A 22,230-nucleotide genomic window follows, 5' to 3' on the forward strand; every position below is an offset into this window, starting at 1 on the left:
AAGTTAGGCAAATAACAAATTAATAATATCATTTTTTTAGTCTTTTTAATGTCTGTTTCCATTTACCTGGCATAACCTTACTCTTTTAGGTTTTGCAGTTTGCAGTGATTTGTCGTTATTCCTGGCAATGGACATCATCCAGGCCTCCAGACCTCCTGTGACTAGCATTCCCTGCCCTCAACACTGTTAGCAAGTCAATTAATAACAAGGGAAAGCTGCGAAATCATTCATGTAATTACTGCCATTGTGTGTTCTTGAAAATCTATTTCATGAATACGTTCCTCAAAAAGTGAGGACTGACTGGAAAAGCCTTGGCATTGTAGTGTCATGCCTATCTTGATGCAGACTCATTTTACTGCTATAGACCTGTGTTCAAAACCTGTTCTGATTCACAAGTAAAACTGTGTTATCCGCACCTTACAAAAACATATCTGCGAAGCTTGTCATTGCTCCAGGAGAAATTTGAAATTAGAACAGCTGTCAACATTTGCAGGTCATCGGTGGAACAGTATGGAGAAGCTGACAGTATGGAGAGCCTTTTACATACCCAGGCTATATTAATAATAAACTCAATTTTTTAAAATAGATATTAGATTATACTTTTCATTTTAAAGACATTTACTGCCATCACTGTCAATTTGCCTGTTCAACAGCTACACATTATAGATACGAAACTGTTGAAATTAGAAATGTTATATGCTGCTAATTAGACTTTATTTTCCCATTAAGAACAAAAAACCCTAACTGATGTTGAGTTCTTAACACTATGTATTAACTCCAGTTTTCCTAAACATAAAATTTGCACAAAATGTTATTCTCTATATTTCCAGCTTACTAAATATCATTTACCATAACTTACAGTGTAAATGAAACTGAACCTTCTTTTGAAGCATCCAGAAGGTATTATTTCTGTTTTTAGTGTATTTGAATACACTCATTTATTTCTTCAGAATCTCCTCGAACCTTCATCTTTGTACCTTTCAGCCATTTCTGTGTTTTCTTACCATGTCGATAATAATTTACTATAGGATTAACTGACAAATTGTATTAAATCCAGTGGATCCCAATCTTTTCTAGCCATTGTACCACTACGTCAATTTAAAGTCTAACATCTTATAAAGGCCCAAGTCTTGTCTGAAAGATGTTAAGTGCTTCCAGCTCCCATTTGACACCCCTGGGAGTTTAGTGTGCTCCATATCCTGCAAGACGGGGCCTCTATCTATGAGACATCATTACTTGTGCCCTCCCATTTGTTTGCATGTTTTCTGATCGGTGCTGGGTTTTGTGCTGTTCCAGCTTCCCAGCTGTGTGACAGAGCAAGGGGGACAATGTGTGAAGGGAGCCAGATGTGCTCCAGCTGAAGTCAGTTAGTGATTCCAGCCCTGACTTCAGTGAAAGGGCCTGCAGGTTTAAAAGAAGGGCAAACTAGACTAAAAACATTTCATAAATGGCAAACAAGTAGTGGCACACATAGCTGTGGTTGGGAGCCACATCATGATACCTGATAATCCTGAGGACATGCTTCCATACTAGCATATATCGAACTGCTAAAACTCCTAAAAATTTTTGGGATGCTACTGACTGCTTCTAACCAGCTATTTCTCATACCTTAGCGCCCTCTCTCTCAATAGCAAACCCTAGATGCTTACAATCAAAGCCATACCAAAAGTTTGGTCTGAAGCAATATAAACAAAGAGACTGAGAAAAAGCGTAAGCATTCAGATTCACAAGCCATTACCAGTTCACACCAGCTTCCTTACACATCTCAGGCATCTCATAAAAATGTCTGAAATTGTATGATCTTCTTTGCCACAGTACATAGGCAAATCAGCCAGAAGAAGAAAACACTCATACCCCTATTGTACACATTTTATTAGGTATTTAGACATATTTTAAATTATTTTTAAATTTATTAGACATTTAAAATTATATCTAATAATTACTTGGGAGACCACAATGATTCCTTCCAAATCTGTATTGAACTGCCCTCTTTTTCAATATCATGTCAGTCCATTGAGAATCTAATAGACTTAAAATAAAAAGGCATCCGCTGAGAAAAAGTATTTCAGGTGAACAGCCATGTAAAATAATGTAAAATTTCAGAAAGCAGTGAATTAAATGTGCTGATGACATTTGAACAGTGCCTTTTCATTACCTGTTTTGATGTTAGAGAAAAAAATACCAAATAACTGGTCTAAAAATCTCATAATTTTGACTATTTGTAATTCACTTCTGCATTGAAATTGTAGTTACTAAATTGAGGTAGGTACCAGAAATTTGTAGTAGGACAACCTAGAATATAGATTTTGCCATTAGGGGAGAGAGTGGGTGCTGTTCTAACAAAAGATCTCATTTAAAGCTCTTCCCTCCACTTTTGTAACAGTTGCTTTGTCTATGCGTTTCTCTGTATTTTTTTATGAACACTAATTGTTACCCACAATTCTCAGTCATCTCACAGGGGTGCTCTGCTTTTTACTAATGCTTTTTATCTGTCTATCTTTAGTAGAAACAGATACTCAGTGGCTTATGCAGCTCAGAAGCCATGGCTGTTGAATGCAACAGTGGAGGAAAATATTATCTTTGGGAGCCCATTTAACAAGCAGAGGTAATTTATCAACCCACTTGCAGTGGCAAAAAAGGGAAGTTTGCAGACTCAGAAAAATATCAATGCACATGTTACCCCTGGGGTGGATTTAGCTCACCCGACTTCAGCCATTTCAAAGGCAAATTTCTGCTGTAAACTGCTCTTCCAGGGCTTCCTCTCTAACCAGGATGTGTGTCTAGAACACACGTGAGGAATCACACGTTGGCAGTGGCTCTCTATCTCCATGGGATACAGAGGAAGCCATATGTATATTTTTCAAGCAGCTAAAGTTAGGTGAGATGAATCTCATCCTTGGAGACTAATGACATTTTTTATTTTGTTTAATGGAGCCTGAGGTTGCCAGAGGACTCTGGAAGCAGAGATACTAGGCATGTTTCCATTGAGTTTATGTCCTAATACTGCTGTGATCAAGGTACTGGAGCAGCCCCTTTACAGAAACACTTCACATGTTAAGATGGGGTGCCTCAAGTGTGCTTACCTCAAGGAAATAAGCTTAATTCTTCCTTGAAAAATACAGGAGAAGGGAATGTAAAAGCTGAGGTATGCAGCTTCTATTTTACCTATCCCAGATTTGTCCTTCTTAAGCACTTATGTCCTTCTACAAGGGTCAGCTAACAAATGCAGTGGAAAAAGTGACTTGATTTAAGGAAAACAAATTGCTCAAGCTTTCAAAAGCAACACTGACTTTGTTTTAAGTCATGAAAAAATACATCCTATTCCTCTCAATGTGTGCTTTGCTAAGATGTATGACTGCATTCCTGCTCAATAAAAATTAGCAATGAGTGAATATCTCACCAGAGGGGGTTATCACCAGATAAACCCCTAAAATTTCAGGGGCCAGATTCTTACCTGGTGAAAATCAGCCTAACTTCACTCATCTCAATGGGGAAAGGCTGAATTACAGCACTCAAATAGTCCGATCCCAGCTGCTTGTTAGGATATCATCCAAGATACCCCACAGAGTTGGAAATCTCCTAAGAGATTTTGAGTTCCTGCAAATGGTTTCCTGATTCTGGCAACATCAGAAGTACTGTAAGAACCCTTTGTCCTGTAATATCACACTGAAGTAAATGAAGAGGCACATAAAAGGGGAAGAATGAAAACTGATTGAAAAATGACTAAATACTCCACAGTCCAGCAAAATAGTTCCATGGGAGGGAGGTATATACTCAGTAATTTAAGTCACCAAATCTTTAAAAAGTAGACTTACCAATAATGATCTCTAATAAAGATGTCATTTTTTATGATGCTTGCCCCACTTATTTCTGCAATTATCCAGCCAACATAGAGCCACAATAGCTTAGCAGTGAGTTTGATCTGGAGATTTTTGTGCTAGCAAAGAAAGTCATTGGTTAAATAATTGTGATGACCATATTGTTTTTACAGGTACAAAGCTGTTACAGATGCATGCTCTCTGCAGCCTGACATTGACTTACTACCATTCGGTGATCAGACAGAAATCGGAGAAAGGGTAAATAATATGAAGGTTTTTATGTCTGCCTGGCCTATGTATAAATATGACTCCCTCTGGCATCACTCATCTAGACTGTATTGGGGTCCCAGCCTCATAAATAACTAGTAATTCACCAGGGCTTACTGCAGTTACTCTATATTAACTGCTACAGTATTCTGGATAGTCACGACATTGAGCAAGGTATTACAACACTAGACAATATTAGCATGTGATTTCTGATCTGGAGAGCTCAGGACAGGGGTAAATCTAAATAATTCATTTTGTTTCAGAAATCAGACTTTTCCCCCATGCACATACTGTTTCTTCAAATGCCATAGAATTATTATATTGGATTTTATGATACATCATGTAAAAAAACCACAGACACTCAAGGGATTAGTATTATACAGATTTCATCAGAAAATTGCAGAAGATTCATACCTGCATTTATGTCGGTAAGTTTGTTGTTCACTGTGGGATAAACTTACACCAGTGGCAGTAGGTAACCAGATAAGTTGGCTTTAAAGTGAATGGAAACATAGCCCTTTTACAGTATGTTTATATGGCAAAGAGGTGTTGCTATAAGTAAGCATACAGTAAATTTATACTGTATGTTGTGTCCTATAAGAAAATAGGGGTATTTGGCGCTGATCTCAAACAAGCAGAGTTTTATTCCCAAGCTCTTGTCAAGCACATCTCCATTGCAATCTGAATATGTAAATAAGTTAGTTTTAAAAAGGTGGCATCCCAATAATGCATATATGGCAGAATAAAGCTGAATTAGAACATCCTTGGGTAAATACTTGGACATCTGGACAAGGCTGAGAACCGTACAGCCACAGCGCAGATCTTGGTACACAAGTTAGCTGGCTTATTAACACTTCAGAGATTTCCACATGAGCAGTAATCCATCCTTGGACTGCAACGTGGACATGCCAGAAGTGAAACTGTCAGCTTAATGGCTGAGAAACTCTTGGAAAGGGGAAAACAATTTTATTAATATGCTCCTTTTTAATAGCTACATCTTAGTTTTTATTTCAGTAATATTAAAAAAAATTTAAAAGCTTTTTTCCCTATTCTGCTGTATCTCAAAAAAAATGTTTTTGATCATAGTCTCCCATATTTCACTTGCGTAATTTGATGTTAGTATTGATTGCTTTTTTCAGTCTAAGAAACCTATCGTGCTTAGAGAAGATCTTTATAATTCATGATGAGTTTCTGAGTAACCATTTTTTCTTGGAATATTATACGAGGATTATACTTATTTATCAACAGGATTAGCACTTTAACTAAGTTTTCGCTTTTTATCAGAACTCTGTATAATCATGAAATAAAACATTTCTTATGTCCTATCGTAATGTTTATTCAAATATGCATATTTCTGGTCCATTATATTCATTAGGGGATTAACTTAAGTGGCGGCCAACGACAGAGAATCTGCGTAGCTCGAGCACTCTATCAGAACACCAACATTGTCTTCTTGGTAAGATTATTCTTTCTCATGTGAAGCATGGAAAGTTAGTAATAAACCTGTCATTCCTTATATTTAGCTTTTCTATGGGGACTTGTATTCAACTTCGAATCCAAATTATAGAGGCAAGAAATAAACAGCCACCAGAGGCAGTACCAAAGCATACTGAGAGACTGATGAAGGAGGGATCTCTTACAGAGATTAACAATGAGAGAGTTTAACTTGCACTCACTCGCAGTGATGACCTAGTATCAACACAGTCCTGCCGAAATCAACAGGCTTTCTGGATAAGGAAAAGCATCATAATGCAGCTAATTCTGGGGAATGAACAGACTGAGCATTCAGCAGTCTACTGCTGAATATTTGCATATTAACATCCTTGCTGAGAGACCGTTGGAGAAGCCAAGAAATGAAGTCTGAGTATTGTCTTACTGCGAGCCATACTCACTCAAAGTGAAAGACCAAGCACATCTGCAGCTTACTTTGGAGGAAACCTTAATAAACACCGGTCTGTGTTTCATCTCATTTGGGTCAGGTTTTCATCAAGATTAGGCCCAAGCTTGGCTTAGATCCCAGCATTTTCCAATTTGGATGAGAAGTTTCAGATCTAGTCTTCCTGATCAGGTTTACCCCATACAGTCATTGTGCCACCAGCACTGCACAGATCTAGACACGAAAAATGAACTGAGTTATTGTTATGAATCAAAGAGTAATAGATTCTAGCTCACTGTTTCATAGTTTAGCCCTTTGACTAGGTCTTTTAAAAAAACGCTTGAAAGAAAAAAATATGTATTAACTCTGTTTTGAATTCTTTTTTTTTTTTTTCAGGATGACCCATTCTCTGCACTGGACATTCATTTAAGTGATCACTTAATGCAGGAAGGGATTTTGAAGTTTCTCCAAGAAGACAAAAGGACTCTTGTTCTGGTGACACATAAGTTACAATATCTACCACATGCTGACTGGGTAAGAGAGGAGACACCATGATGCAGATTTGCTAATGGTGAACATATAGTTGAAGCTAGCACCATGACACTTGATGAGATCACTATTTTTCACTGTAATAGAGTTCCTCCTTCCTGATTCTGTAAGTCATGTGGCTAACTGCAACCTTATGCAGTATATATTTTATAGTAATAGGAACAATTTTAATTTCATATTATTTGCATAATTTTTTTGATTGAAACCCGCAGCAGAATTGTGACTTAAGTGCAAGTATGACTATTACTTATTATGTCTTGTCCATGTTTTTTACAAGTAAATTTGGGTACAGATAAGCACAGCTTGTAAAAGTTTCAGTGTATGAACTGTGTCAACAAACTTTAAAAGTTATTGATAAAATATTGTTGAATACAATAAACAAAGAAATTTGCATAATGGTCATCTCACCATTGCTGAGACATGTCTTGCAGCATCCAGGTCAGTGATTGGGGTATATATGTCATTGAGTAGACCTATTGAATATTTTCCTAGATCATTGCAATGAAGGATGGAATGGTGCTTAGGGAAGGGACACTAAAGGATATACAAACCAAAGATACTGAGCTTTATGAACACTGGAAAACTCTGATGAATCGCCAAGATCAAGAATTGGAAAAGGTAAATAGGAATATTTGGGCAAGGATGGGCTTTCTGGAAAAAAATATTTTTTCAATTAATTAAAAAAATCAAAACATGTCAGCAAGCAAGTTTTAAGCTAAACTTCAAGGAAAAACTTGTGAACTGTAAAGAGCTTTGAGAACTGGAAGACTGTCTAGGAAGTGTGTGGTGTATCTATCACAGAAGGTCCTTAAGAACACATTAGACAAACATCTTTTAGGATGCTGTGCACAGCTGATGCTTCACTGTGGCAGGGGGCAAACTAAATGGCTTCCTAAAGTCTCTCATAGCCCTATTTTCTGAGAGCCCTATTATCATTCCAGAAGAGAGAGAATGAAAGAATGGAGGAAGAAGAGAGGGAAGAAAGTCGACAATGCAGGATTTTCTGAAAGATAAATCCTAAAACACTGTGCTTTTGCATTCAGTGAATTAAATGATCTAAATAAACTCTCTTTGAGGTTACTTTTGGTGCTATGACAGTGGCAGACAACTGAACTCTCAAATTAATGAAAAGGTTTTCTTATTACAGGATATGGAAGCTGACCAGACTACTCTGGAGAGAAAAACTCTTAGAAGGGCTATGTACCCCAGAGAATCTAAAGCACAACTGGAAGATGAAGATGAAGGTATGTTTTATCTCTTAACTTCATTTACTCTATTAACATGTATCATTGCCTTTACACTTGAATAATACATGGGTGGAGGTTCTTCACAATGAGGTATGAAGATGTTAACACTTTGGTAGTAACAGTGGAAAGTCCAATATTTTGACTTGTTTAGAACATGACTTGGTTAATGGATTCTCCACAGAGTTCTCTGTACATTGTGCAGGGGTGTATAAAAACAAGTTAGCTTCTGTACTAACTGGTACTGCCAGGAGGTATTGAAGGGTGAGACAGAAGTAAAACAGTCACAAGAAATGTAATTAACGTAAATCGAAGTAGTTCCATTTAGTTGTTGGCGGAATGCTGTTAGATTAGCTATGTCTGAGAATAGTCTGTTCCAGGCTTTTGAAATACCACCATGTGATAAAGTTCATAGCTATTTTCAATACCTTTTTGGATATGGGTTAATCTATTTTTCAAATTGAGTCTACTTATGGAAATAGTTTGGGGATTTATTCTCAAGTTTAGCTTCTTGTATCTCCCAGGTCTTGGTGCCGTGGAGTAGAGATTCAGATTACCTTACTTTTCAAATTGGGTGAGAGTTTTATTGGCAGCTGGCAATAAGACCCATCAAGAACTTTTCTGGGATGCTAGACCAGGCATAAAGAGAGTAGTCAGTCCTGGCAAGCAGCAGGATGGTGCCAGGAAAGAGAAGAGATGAACTGCATGCTTCCTCATAACATAACATAAGGGAGCAATAAGCACAGGGATTCACATGGCATTGTTGAAATGATTGTAGAAAGCACACTGGCTTTTTGCAGGCTGTTTAAAGCTGCTGTGTGTCTCATCTGACAAAACTCATGATGGATTGCCATCTTAAGTCATGGGTCAATAGAGCCAGGATTGCTCCATCTTGAAGAGATTCCCACCACTGTGCAACAGGCAGTGCTAAACTCCAAAGCCGCTGAGTTGGACATGGTGGCTTCATGGTTCTTTAGTGGAGCTGAACACCTACTATGTCACCATCACACTTATCAGTAGAATTCTTGGAAATCTTTAAATCAAGGTCATTCCCAAGCTCCTGCTTTTGGTCAATGCAGGAAAGCCTTGCCAACAACCTAATCCAAGAGACTAGAAACCACTATCTTCTTCCTGGGGTAGAATAGAAAACACAGGGAAAAGAGCCAAGTCCATATAGTCCACAGAACACCTGCAAAATACAGATGTCATTGGGATTATAAAACAGATACCAGTAACTTCATGGCCGAAAAGTAATCTGACATTGCATTCTAGTCACCCATACTTATTATGTGACTTTGGCATTGTACACAAAGTCTCTGCATCCCCAAATGTGTGTAATTTCAACCTCAGGAAATCACTTACTAATTCACTTTTAATATTCAAAATTAGAAATGTGTTTCGTGTACTGTCAGTTTAAGGCTGTCTAGTAAAAGCAGGTCAACTGCAAGGCTGTGAGATGTTATAGTCTTATTACTTGGAAAAATGTAATCTTTAAAATGTAATGTGTGAAATACACATCTCCCAGAGCAGTCTGCCACTATGCTGTATTTCAGTATGATGTGAATGATTATCATATAATCAAAGGTACGACTGGAAGAAATCTTAATTCCATGCCTGAGCTCCTCTATAAAGATAAAATTTTAGTACTTCTAAAAAAAGTTGAAGTGAAATTCTCTTATGCAAAAGATGACAGAGCCTCTGGATGGAAAGCTTGGCAGGGCATTCTGTATCTTTCCATGTAACCTTAAGTGCTTTGCTGACTATATAGTAGAAGCAGCTGAACAGGTTGGGAAAGGTTTTGGAATTTACAGGCCTAGTATCTACTGTAAATGTAGTCAAAACTGAAGACTTGACTTACAAAAATATTTTATTAACAAAACTATATCTAGTCAAAGATTGACAGTCTACAGACTTGCTCAAAGAGCATGGGGAAAGTCTTACAAAAATGTCTGAAGTGTTTGCTGTTTTTAAATGATGAAGTGAAATTTGCCATTAAAAAGTACAGTTGAAAACAAAAAAGTCAATGAAATCCAGTAAAACCAGGAATAATTCCCTGTGAAGTACTGAATCCAGACTAATTTGATCAAATGTCTGAGTCACAGAGGAAGAAGAGGAAGAAGATGAAGATGACAATATGTCAACTGTCTTGAGACTCAGGACAAAGATGCCATGGAAAACCTGCTGGAGATATCTAACATCTGGAGGATTTTTCTTACTCTTTCTGATGATTTTCTCAAAGTTGTTAAAACACTCAGTTATAGTAGCCATAGATTATTGGCTGGCGACATGGACATCCACGGACAATGCAAATGAACCCAGGAGCATTGGTGATGTTAAGAACAAAAGGAAGGTGGGCCATATCTTGGACTTTGCTAGGAAAAAGAAAGAAAGTGTTCTCAAATAATTATTTGCTGTTCATCTAAAACCCGTTAAACTAGAAAGACAGATAAATATAGTCAGATAAATAATTATATAGAATGAGCAAATTGTTTCAGATAAAATATAAGGCAATTCGAATTTTATCAACTTTTTCAAACATACAAACAGAAGAAGCAGCATGTTTCAGGTTAGAAAAATGATTGACTTACATTTTCAAAGGCAGGAAACTCATGCTAAACTTTTCCATCTGTGTTTTTTAATAACTAAGTGAATGACCCCATTTTCCTAAGTGCTGGGTATCCAGTAATGTCCTGCCAGATAAAAACATTCTCCAGAAGTTCTACTTAAACAGGATCTGCTTATTGCTGTAGATTTGACTAATATGCAAATATCTCAGCAGAATCCACTTGGTAAACTTTCAGAAGGCTTGAATTTGTTATAGTCCTGCCAGATTAGTTTAGGATTTGCTCTGTGAATTTTTGCACTGCTTGAACTTAATGGTGTGGAACTTTCCAGTGTCTCTCGATTGCCTAAATTCTTGAGAGGTTCTACTCTGGTTGTCTGAATTTCTCAGCTAACAATTTCCATATTTACATATTTATGAAGTCAGTCTATCTTCATCGTTCTAAGTACTTTCACTTCAAGGTCTTGAAGGGTGCTCATCAGTAGCTTGAGGGATCTTGAACATGGTCAGATCTTCTAATTATGTGAACTTGATGAATTGCAGTTCCAGGATAGTTCTTTTATTTCCCAAGGATTGTATTAACATAATTATGTAGTACATGCATTCTGACATACCAGCTGATTAGTGTCAGGTACTAATTTTGAAGAGCAGTGGATTGGGGTCTTCATAGTAAGGAAGAAAACAGTGTGTTTATTTCTAGGATTGAAGCATTTGTCATTTTATTAGACCTATCACGTAGCTGTGTTCAGCATCCTTTCTGGAGCAGGGATTGTCCTTTGCCTCATCACATCTCTGACTGTGGAGTGGATGGGCCTCACAGCAGCCAAGAACTTACACCATAATCTACTCAACAAGATCATCCTTGGGCCAATCAGGTACAGTAAAAATAATGTTCCTCCTGAAAAGCTACTTGGTTGGAAACTCCTCTTTGTAACTGGAAGGGTACTCCTGTGAAAAGTTTCTTTCTTTGCCCTTTTTCCTTCAAGTCCTCAAAAAGTGAAAATAAAGTGAAGTGATCAAGGGAAAAACATTTTCATGTTGGAACATGTGAAGTTCTGACCCTTTTTTTTAATCTGGCTGAAATGTAAATGTCAGATCGCTAGCAATACCCAAGGCTTGGGTGTCAAGGAAGGTTTTGAGTGCAGACCTAGCTCAAGGGCACCCAGTTCCAAGGCTGAGCAATAGTCATACAGTTGAACGATGTGGACACCAGGCTGCTTCTGACAGTCTGGAATCAGGTTCTGTGCACATTAACTGCAGCCTCTTGCAGACAGGGGGTTGGCCAAAAGGGTGCCTGCATACTGAGTACAGTTATCACAGTTCTTTCATGAAACGACTGGGTCCCAGTGCCCTGTCCTATGCAGGAGGTTGAATAGCAGCCAGGGACAGGACATGACCTTTGGGATAGATCTTAAACCTTGAGAGAGCCAGAGCATGGATGAAGGAATAAAGAAAATTAGAACTTTTTAGAAGAGGAGGCTTAAAATTTTGGGGGTGGAGGAAGGTTGAGAGAAGCATTAGGATAATCAGAATGCAGACATTATGATCTGGTGCGTTATTCATGTTTACTGCTTGGTTTAGGAAATGGCTGGACACAAGCCTGTGTTCTATCTGACCAGGCTTTTTATACAAAACTGCAATGCCTTGTCAGTTAACTTTTTGCTTTTACTTTGTTCAACAGGTTCTTCGATACAACTCCGTTGGGGTTAATTCTGAATCGCTTCTCTGCTGATACAAATATCATTGATCAGGTAGATATATCAACATATTCTGTTTTAGAACATCTTGGCTCTGTAAGCTGTCATCTAACTACTGAATAGATGATGTATTGAAGTGCTCAGTAGAGAAAGGCATAGGAAAAAAGCAGTTCTGGAGATGATAACAGAAAAAGACAAATTCAAAATAGAAATTAAACGTACTCTTTCAGCAATGAATAAACATTGTAGGAGATGGATGGGTCTTTATCTCTTCACATCCAGACTGGGACGGGTTGCTTCTGTTGGAAGATTTGTGTTAGCAAAACACAAGATTTTTTACTTAAATCAGGAATAAATAGGGTAAAACATAATAACTTTTACCGTATGGGAGTACACATGAAATAATTAGATGACCACTCCTGGCTGTAGCACATATGACTTAAGAGCATTCAGGAGAGAAAGGGATGCTTCTGCTATGCATGTGAATCAAAATGTTTGGATGAGCAATAATCCTGAATGTAAGGGTGGTGGGAACACAGAAGGAAAATTGCAAGGCTCTGAGAAAGAGCATGCTGTTTCTGTAAATATTTAGTGTATCAAGAACAATATCTCTTTCTTGCCTGTTATTTAAACAAGATGGAAATGGCTCCTACTTCCCCAGAATCTCTGAAACACTGACCTCTAGAAAATCCTAATGACTCATTTTTAACCTCTGCATGCTACAGTAGTGGACCAATAGGAACAGAAAGGCTCTTGGTATGAAGGGGATGCCAGTTAGTGGATAGTGATGATTGTTCCACTTTTCCTATGGTTCTCGATAGGGAAAGGCATGTAGGGGTACTATCTGTGTTTTTTGTCTTATATATTTTCTTTTTTTTGCTCTAGCACATTCCTCCCACCCTGGAGTCACTTACCCGGTCCACCTTACTCTGCCTGTCAGCCATTGGAATGATCTCCTATGCCACTCCATGGTTCCTTGTTGCCCTTGTGCCTCTCGGGATAGCTTTTTATTTTATCCAGAAATACTTCAGGGTTGCTTCCAAGTATGTATTAAAAAACTGTCCTGAAGATGTCTTTTAAAAATTTGTATGTAAGGATTTTGATGGAACGTGAGGTTGTTGAAGCTAGTCAAAGGGAAAATTTGCCATAGTGACCATGGTATCCTTCTTTCAATCCTGAGGTGTGCGCTTGAGCTGTATGTTGGAAGATGTCAGCTGACCTGACTATAAAAGGGGTATTGTGGGAAGTGACGTTAGCCACATCACTCTTGTATACTGTTTGTTCCAGAAACCGGTGAGCATGAAGTTTGTTAGTCAACTGACCCAACTAGGATCTGGCCAAAGTTTAGCTTTGACCTTCTGAGGGTTAGTCAAGAATGGATTAACATCAATCACAGCTTTTTCTTCATCATAATGGGAAAAAAAATTCACGGCGAGTCATTTCCACTATACAGCAACATTTCGTATTCAAAGTGGTTTGGCTGATTGTAAAGATTACTATTTTTCAAGAAAAACTGTCATGATTTCTTAGCATTATGTCTTTCAGTGCTAAATCCAATATATAATTTAGTAAAGCATCTTTAGGAAGGCATTCAAGGTTTTTTTGTAAATAATCAGTCATGCTTCTTTTTTTTTTAATCATCCAGATGTCTGGCTAGTTATACTCCACTTCCTGATACTTAAAATTACCCATCACGGTGTGTGCTGACATACATGAAGACCAAAATAACCTACTGTCATTTGCAACTGTTCAGGTCCCATCATTGCAGTCGGCACATGATAAAGCATCAACTAATGTTTTCATATCCACATAAGAGACACTGATTTTCAACGGGGTGTTCTGGTAGAGGTAGCTTCATAGACAATACTCTTATCTAAATAGCCCAAGCAAGATTTCTGTCAGTTATCCTCCTTAAATCGATGGATCAGATAGGGCACAGCCTGACACGTGAATAATTTAGTTTCACTGTAGCCTACTGTTCTGCAACTTTCCTCAGAATTTCCAAGATTTATTCATAGGAAAACTCTGAAATCAGAATTAGCAAAACAAAAACATTTAATTTTGAAACAATTTGCTTAAACTTTCCAAGATTTTCTGGAAACCTTGTCCTTTCCCCATCAGTTTTACAAACTAAAGCTGTACCTGGCACTACAGCAGGTCTCAGAGCTGGCTGAAGAATCAAGAGACCTGGTTTTCATTCTGAACTCCATTATGATCTTCTGAGTGTCATCTTGTCCTGCTACATATAGCAGTATGCACAGTTTAAATATCTTTCTTAAAAATACACAAGAATAAGCAAAATCTCATGTATTAGACCCCAGGGAACCACTAGGGTTTCTCTCTGTGATTTTATATGTGGGAGTAAAACCTTCATCCATTTCCAAACCTGTTTTTTCTGACTGATAGCCATACTATGTAAGCCAGCAAGAGGCTGGTCACTCATGTAGATCAGCATACGCACAGAAATATCCACTGGCTCTGCAATCACTTATGTTGTGCAAGCCTATAATTACCTCATTCATTTTATTCCATTACAATTTTCTGGGAAAATCTGTGTCAGCGATCACTTTTTAAATTTAAATTTAAAATTAGATCTAAATTCTAGATTAAATCTATTTAAATTACTTTTAATCACTTGTGAGGCATCCACGGTTGGGCTGTGTTCTTTTACTTTACAATAGAAATGAAGGATGAATGCAGCAGTTATTTCTAGAAAAGTTATGTGAAATGTATGATGAAGAAATAGACTGAGCCAATATTTATAACATGCTTGCATATAGTACTACTATCAAGGCATATGAGCTTCACTAATTTTTAGAAATGCAAATATTTACAGGATTTCTTGCAGCACTTTGACTCCTTGTCATATTTTCCATTACAGCTTTCAAAAACTGCTGTGTATTTTCCATCATAAATTTGAAATAGAGTGTATTTATCATCATCAAAATACAAGCAGCAAATTCACTTCTGTATATGTAATATTCAGCATCATGGAGCTATCTAATGCTGTACGCCGGTATAGTAGGATTTTAACTAAGAGTTTAAATATCTAATGCTTTGACCTTTCTCTGTTCACATTTACACAGATGGCTGCTGTGCCAATGACAGAGTGTGACAGAGTGTTCTCAGTGTGAAAGAAAGATGTATTTGTCTCTGTGGTTTGGAAAACATTTTTATTTCAGCAGATTGGAACTTTTAGGTTTATACATCATTCCTCCATGCAGGACTTGAAAATACTATCAGTGAATAATTGAGGAAATTTCTTACCCATGTTCTTTATTTCTATATCAGAGCTATCTCTGTTTCAACTGATCTGGTAATATTAACACTATAAATAGAAGATCTGCTATTCTCTGTTATATTTTATGTTCAGCATGTTGTAACACTTACACATATTCAAAATGAGGCAAGGTTTATATGGAAAGGCAAAGTTTTTGTTAGGCCAGCTGATATAGCTGCAATAAAACAGAAAAGCTTGCAGATACACAAGCTGTAATTCATACCTGATGCAGGAGCCACAGACTTCATGCTATAGATGTTAAAATCAACTGTTCTGAGTTTCAGTTAATTATATTAATAAATTAGACTATTCAAGAGTAAAAGGTGGTTAGGTGGTTAGGATCTGGCTAAAATTCACAGCAGGATTTTAGCCAGAATAGAGAAGATAATGTCATTATCACGCTGAGACGAAGAGGAAAAGAGGGATAGAAATGATCACATTTGGAAAAGTGACAGGTTAATTGGTGGCTGGTCATGAAGAAAACCGTAATATACCACAGAACCAGTATCTTTGTCCAGTACTCACTACCTTTATTATTTTTTCCCCCCAGGCTCACCCTCTGAAGGTATTTTGTAGACATCCCTTAAAATAACTCAAAACTGGGGCTGTAGAAGAGGCCCCTTCTATGCTTAGCTGTGACCAAAACCCAGAACTGTAGACGTGGCTTGGAGATGAGATTTTTTCCCTAATTCAGAAGACTTTAGTATCAAAAGAGAAAAGTGAGACTTCCATGTCAGTTTCTTTTTGATATAGAAATAGTATTCTGTAGGATCCTGAAAAGACCATGTGCAATAAAATGTTTATTGCTATCTGTTATGCAGTAAAATATCTGCAGATAGAGATGTTTATACTGTAATGGCTGCCTTTTGTTTCTCTTACTTCCAGAGACCTCCAGGAACTTGATGATAGCACGCAGCTACCTTTACTCTGTCACTTCTCGGAAACAGCAGAAGGACTCACTACCATTAGAGCATTCGGGTCTGTAAAACAAATGATAAGAGGCTTGGCTTCTGTTCTGGCCCATGCAGCTTGCTTGGAGCATTTCTGAGGGCAAATTATTTGATTTGGTGAGCTTTAATTAAGCCATCTCATAAAAGGGAAGCAGTATTTGTTTTATTGTTCCCTTGTCACACCTTTAAATACTTCAGAGCATGTATTCAGGGCAGACTTTCAATAACATGCTCATTTTTCTGGATTGTTTTTCTGCTGAGTTAAAGATGATTTTTAAACTTTGAAGATGTTTAGTTTAACCATGCCTTATTTTGACAATAGGGAGCTCTCCTTTGCAGGGGAGACACAGGCATCACTGCTTCAGGACCCCCACACTGTCTCCAACAGTCTGTGCCTCTGAATCATTTCTGTAACTTAGCCCACTTCTTAGGCAGGGGAACATCATTGTTGTGTTATCTATCCAAAAAGCAAGAAAGAAACTAGAGAGAGTTTTCAACAATGGTAGATCAGAGACTTGAACTTAATATTCTAAAACCTAGCCTTGTCTTTGTGCTGCCATTCAGAGAGACCTGGACAGGCTGGAGAGTTGGGCGGAGAGGAACCTCATGATGTTCAAGGGAGGAACAATCCCATGTACAGTACAGGTTAGGGGTTGACCTGCTGGAAAGCAGCTCTGGGGAGAAGGATCGCGGTCCTGGTGATCAAGTAGTTAACCATGAGCCAGCAATGTGCCCTTGTGGCCAAGAAGGCCAATGGTATCCTGGGTTGCATTAGGAAGAGTGTTGCCAGCAGGTCGAGGGAGGTGATCCTCCCCCTTTGCTCAGCCCTGGTGAAGCCACATCTGGAGTACTGTGTCCAGTTCTGGGCTTCGCAGTGCAAGAGAGACATGAAACTACTGGAGAGAGTCCAGCATAGGGCTGCAAAGATGACTAGGGGACTGGAGCATCTCTCCTGTGAGGAAAGGCTGAGAGAGCTTGGCCTGTTTAGCCTGCAGAAGAGAAGACTGAGAGGGGATCTTACCAATTTATACAAATATCTAAAGGGAGGGTGTCAAGAGGATGGGGCCAGACTATTTTCAGTGGTGCCTAGCGACAGGACAAGAGGCAATGGGCACAAACTGAAACACAGGCAGTTCCATCTGAATATGAGGAAAAACTTCTTTCCTGTGAGGGTGACAGAGCACTGGCACAGGTTGCCCAGAGAGATTGTGGAGTCTGCTTCTCTGGAGATATTCAAAACCCACCTGGATGCGATCTTGTGCAATGTGCTCTAGGCGACCCTACTTGAACAGGGGGGTTGGACTAGATGATCTCCAGAGGTCCCTTCCAACCTCAACCATTCTGTGATTCTGTGAATCTTGTCAATCAAAACTGAAAAATTAAATTCCAGAAGAATTCAGAGAATTCTTCTAATTTTCTATGTACATATTTTTTCTCTTCTTAGCACATGAAAGGTAGGCCAAATTCTTCTACATTCACTAGATTATATCTAGTGTAACTCTGTCAAAATGCTAACTTGATGTTGTCCCCAAGTGTATCTCATTTTGTACGTTGAAGACTTTCAGTGCAGATCACACTGTACTGCTATTTACACATGCATTTGATCAGCTTCAACTCAGCAGGGGACTTCCGACATTTTTCCCAGCCCTACTGAAACTAGTCCATCGTAGCCAATATCCTTTAGGCTGAATTTAACCCCACATGCCTGTTTCTAGCAAGATGGAGGTGGGCTGGGTAGGGGAGAGTCAAAACCCTTGTGAGTCATTAGCTGGAAGAACTGTCTTTAATCTTCACAAAAGTGACAAATTTCCTCAGCTTAATGCTAGCTTTGAGACCCAGGCTAACAGTTCAGAGTGCTATAGAAAGGACTGTGGCAGGACAAGCAAAATGTTGTTTCTTTGTTGAAGAGATGTGAGCCATAGTCAACACAAAATGTACTAACAAGCTTTATTGATCAGAATGATGTATTAAAACGGTAATTCATAATTAAGGCCTGATGCTCACATACACTTCTTGAGAGGTTCGGAGTGGCCTTCCATTACATTATCTTCTAAAAAAGATGAAGGAGCTTAGCACTCTTTGGAAGTCATTCAACTATTCTTTACCCTAAGAAACAGCAATGTGGGCTTGGACAGCAGAGAGCAAAAGGCAGCCCTAGAGAAGGAACCGGCGTCGTAACTGATCATTTGAGTTTTCCAGAATCACCACCAGTGAGAATCAAAGCCTTTCCATTTCCCCATCTATGGTCCACTGTCAACCAAACCTGAAGTCTCCAGAAGTTTTTATCAGCAAGGTCATATTTGCTAATAATCTTGTTAGTCACTCTCTGCAGTTTGAGTTCAGTATGTTCCAGGATAAAATAGAGCAGCTCCTCACATAGCTTAACACAAAGTAGCACAGTTGGATCAGAAAATGATTTCAGTGACCTTTGCTGTTTGTCATCTGACAGGATAAAGGTCTAAGACTGTCCAGAGGTTGAGCTGGACGTGGATGAAAAGATACAGATTGAACATGTCAGATTTTCCATTAGGAAAACAGGAGTTTTGTTGCCAGAAAGACAGACGTGAGCACAATATTCACTGAATCTTTGCTTCTCCCCACGTCATTACTGCTACAAGTTGTTATTCTGGGGGGGGGTTGCTTGTCACATTTGCAAGCTGCACAAAATATAACCAAGGAAATAATGTATCAGCATGAAAAGGCAAAAAAAAAAAAAAGGGGGGGGGGGCAGAGCAAAGGTTACAGGTGCCTCACAGCAGAGCCCTGAAACTTTGAAATAGAAGAGCTTGCCATGATAAAACAGATGATAAGCTGTTGAATGAAGTTTGGCTATTTTTTTTAAGTGATAGTGTTGACAGAGGAATGTGAAACAACAAAATGTCTTCCATCTGACTGCCAGTCAGAGCCTAAAGTACTGTAAGGCCCCATGAATTTAATGTGCTTATGCCAATAGAGGTTTTGCTCCCCAAAGTCTTAGGCACTCTTTCTTTCACTGGTTTTTAAACACTACCAGCATTACGTGGGAGGGAGAAACAAGGGGCAGCTGAGGGAACTAAGAAATGACCACTCATTTCTGTAATTTAGGTGTAATTTAGGTATGATCAGATTTAAAGCGGCAGGTGAGACCTCTGCTACACTCTTCCTCCCAAGCATAAGGATTTGCTGCTGGCTTGTAACGAAGATGGGAGGCAGGCACCACGCACCCGTGACAGGGCTGGAGGGCAGTGGCAGTCTCAGTATACAGCTATTAATGCAGATATGCGCTGCAAAGTAAAGCAGTTCCTTATTCCCCTGGCATGCCAGTCTCTTTTAGGACACATGCTCTAAAGCAAAATCTAGTCAAACATAATTGCTTGTAGAAGAAATTCCTCCCCACTCCAAGTGTAACTTTGCTGGGTCAGAGAGAGCACTAGCTGCACACATGGATCCTAAGGGAAGAGTTTTTACCCCAAACTTTGGCAGCGGCACAAGCGCAACAACTTTCGGCTTGCAGGGAGAGGAGGGAGAGAAGAGTTTAATGCTTCATGCTTTTGTGTATGAGTGTGTATATGTGTTGTAATATAACAACTTTGCTTTTGGCAGGCATGAAGCCAGATTTAAACAACGTATGCTGGAACTAACGGACACGAACAACATTGCCTACTTATTTCTGTCGGCTGCCAACAGATGGCTGGAGGTCAGGACGGTACGTTCAGTCCCGGCCATGGTTTTGAAACCTTGGAAGCAAACAGAGACTTTGCCTGAGGCAGAGGAGGAGATAATAACGAGAATTAATCTCACAATGAGATTATACACACTGTTCCTTAAAATAGATCGTGATAGTTTAAATTAAAGCCGTAGGCTTTTTTCAGCTTTCTTGGCTAGGGATAGGAAAATACAAGGTTCCCTCATCTTTTGCTGTTGTGATGTCTACCGTCTGAAGAGAGTGCAAGAACAAACATTTACATAATTTGAAATAAGGCTTTCTCTACTACTGTGCAGCATCTGTAGACCTGTCCTAGCAGAAACTACTTTCAAAACAGAGCATGGCTTTTAAGTAGTTTTGTGAACTTTGCCATCAACCTGCTGGGGCCATGTTTTGGACACCATTCAGCTCCCAGACCCTGAGGTATCTCCCCAGCAATGGGTTTAATCCTGGAGCTGTAACTTAGAACCCCCATCTGCAGTGTCCTTGCTCCAGCTGTGAGCCCATACTGTTTGTGATATACAGCTCAATACCAACCAAGATGGCAGAAAGGGACTCCAACTTAAAAACAAATGGCAATAAGACACAATGCAGCCAGTGGCAGTGGGTCAGATTCCTGCCTTTGACGAGGGCTCTCCATGGACAGCACATGAGCAGTTTCCCTGATTTGCAAGGCCTACATGAGCGGCAAGCAAAATCATTGTGATTTCCCTATTTATCTTGCACTACAAGAGCAGGGAATAAACTGAGCTGTGATCTTGTCCTTCCAGACACGTCCAAAGAGCAAGGAACTAAGTTCTGCTAGACACAGATAGTGACAGGCATGACTAATCCTCACGTCAAGAGCTGTATCCTCACTTGCATTTCCTTGTACATTTTTGGAGCAACAAAGTTCTGCATTTTTTATGCACAGCATTCCCCTGTGCATGAAGCTTTCAGCTTCCTACAGCATCCAAGATCAAGCTGAACTTGCTTCTAGACCAAAGACAGATAAAGAACAGAGCAGCATCCAAACTTGGAATAAGCTGTGGCAATGTCCATTAATGTCTCACAGTCTTAGGCCCGCTTACACTAGAAATGAATTTGATCCAAGAATATGCATCACTTCATCATAGCATTTGAAATAATGTAGGCTTAAAATAGCTCATTTAGCTCTGCCTAATGGCACAGTGATACTAATATAATTCAAAACTTTATAGGATTTAATAGCAACTGTGAAGTCCTGTCCCAATAGCTGATGGAAATTCAAGAGCATTGTGTTTCTAATGCATGTTTTCACTGTAGATGTTAAGTCTGTCATCTGCTTATCAACACTTCCTACAGACAGATTAACTAGGCAGCCATCATTTCAAATCACATAGGTAAATATTCCAGGCAGGATACTATCAAACAGGCCAACAACAGTGGGAGCATGGGAAGGCTAGCAGCTCCAGTCAGCAGGCACCTGGGAATCTACATGGGATCACATGCAGTTGGCATGCACTTCAAAAATGAGGTACACATCAAGAAGATGGGTTCAAGCTCTTTCAAAGCTTGTGAGGAATCAGATCTTTCTGATCGCTCCTCCGTAGCATTTTCTGTGAGGCAGCTCATAACCAGGGCTGAGATCCTTCAGGTATCTGCCACTGAGTCACTCTGGGCAGGGCAGAAGCAAGGGCTTGTAGCCCAAATACAGCACCACAACTACACAGCTATACTGCTTTTAGAGTCCACACTATCATCACTCACATGCACCCACAGCACCCACATACTGAGTGTACTAGCAGGCTTAAGGCTGCCTTCACCATGTGCAGTGTCCTATTGCATGGTGTAGACAGATCATGTCTGTCTGCCCACATATGTCCATAAAATGTGTGCATTTCCTGTATAAAATCCAAGCAGTACCAAAATCCTTCATGGGCTTTGCAAAGTTGCTGATGCTTCTCCCTTTTTGGGAGTCAAACCCATGTGAAGGAAAGTGGAGAGAAGCGGAGGAGAATTTATTGGTTTTAGTGGTAGGAATTAGGGGTGTCAGTATAATACAATTCTTACTTTTTTTTACACTTTTGTTTTTGATACCTCCTCTTTTGGGGGTGGCCATGCTGAGATACCCTAGCACAGCTGGATTTGCAGAAAATGCTGGCCTGATTCACCTGTGTTCAACAAATTGCTTTAAAGCATTTCAGATTGGACACCAAAAAGAGCTGACCCTTTCCAGGAAAAACAACCCAGAATTAATGACTAGATACCATTATAGACGTAAGCCTTAGTAAAAGGCATGTGCTCTGTAACTAAAGAAATTTTTTGTTGCTGCATTTTAAT

General features: G+C 39.1%; 1 protein-coding gene across 4 annotated transcripts in view; it reads left to right on the plus strand.

The window, feature by feature from the left end:
• The window catches only part of ABCC9 (ATP binding cassette subfamily C member 9), an 82,280-nt gene that overhangs the window by 46,386 nt on the left and 13,664 nt on the right, over positions 1-22,230 (plus strand). For 3 of the 4 annotated variants that reach the window (XM_064516121.1, XM_064516117.1, XM_026092685.2), the window contains 13 exons: positions 862-900; positions 2,504-2,605; positions 3,992-4,076; positions 5,461-5,541; positions 6,358-6,495; positions 7,003-7,128; positions 7,658-7,754; positions 9,857-10,104; positions 11,044-11,192; positions 11,999-12,068; positions 12,900-13,057; positions 16,180-16,272; positions 19,827-19,929. In XM_064516121.1, the coding sequence (XP_064372191.1) occupies positions 862-900; positions 2,504-2,605; positions 3,992-4,076; positions 5,461-5,541; positions 6,358-6,495; positions 7,003-7,128; positions 7,658-7,754; positions 9,857-10,104; positions 11,044-11,192; positions 11,999-12,068; positions 12,900-13,057; positions 16,180-16,272; positions 19,827-19,929 (1,489 nt within the window). The remainder of the gene's footprint in view (positions 1-861; positions 901-2,503; positions 2,606-3,991; positions 4,077-5,460; positions 5,542-6,357; positions 6,496-7,002; positions 7,129-7,657; positions 7,755-9,856; positions 10,105-11,043; positions 11,193-11,998; positions 12,069-12,899; positions 13,058-16,179; positions 16,273-19,826; positions 19,930-22,230) is intronic. The other variant, XM_064516127.1, reaches the window with a different exon arrangement.

This window comes from Dromaius novaehollandiae, chromosome 1 (genome assembly GCF_036370855.1).
Source record: "Dromaius novaehollandiae isolate bDroNov1 chromosome 1, bDroNov1.hap1, whole genome shotgun sequence".
NCBI classification, from domain to species: domain Eukaryota; kingdom Metazoa; phylum Chordata; class Aves; order Casuariiformes; family Dromaiidae; genus Dromaius; species Dromaius novaehollandiae.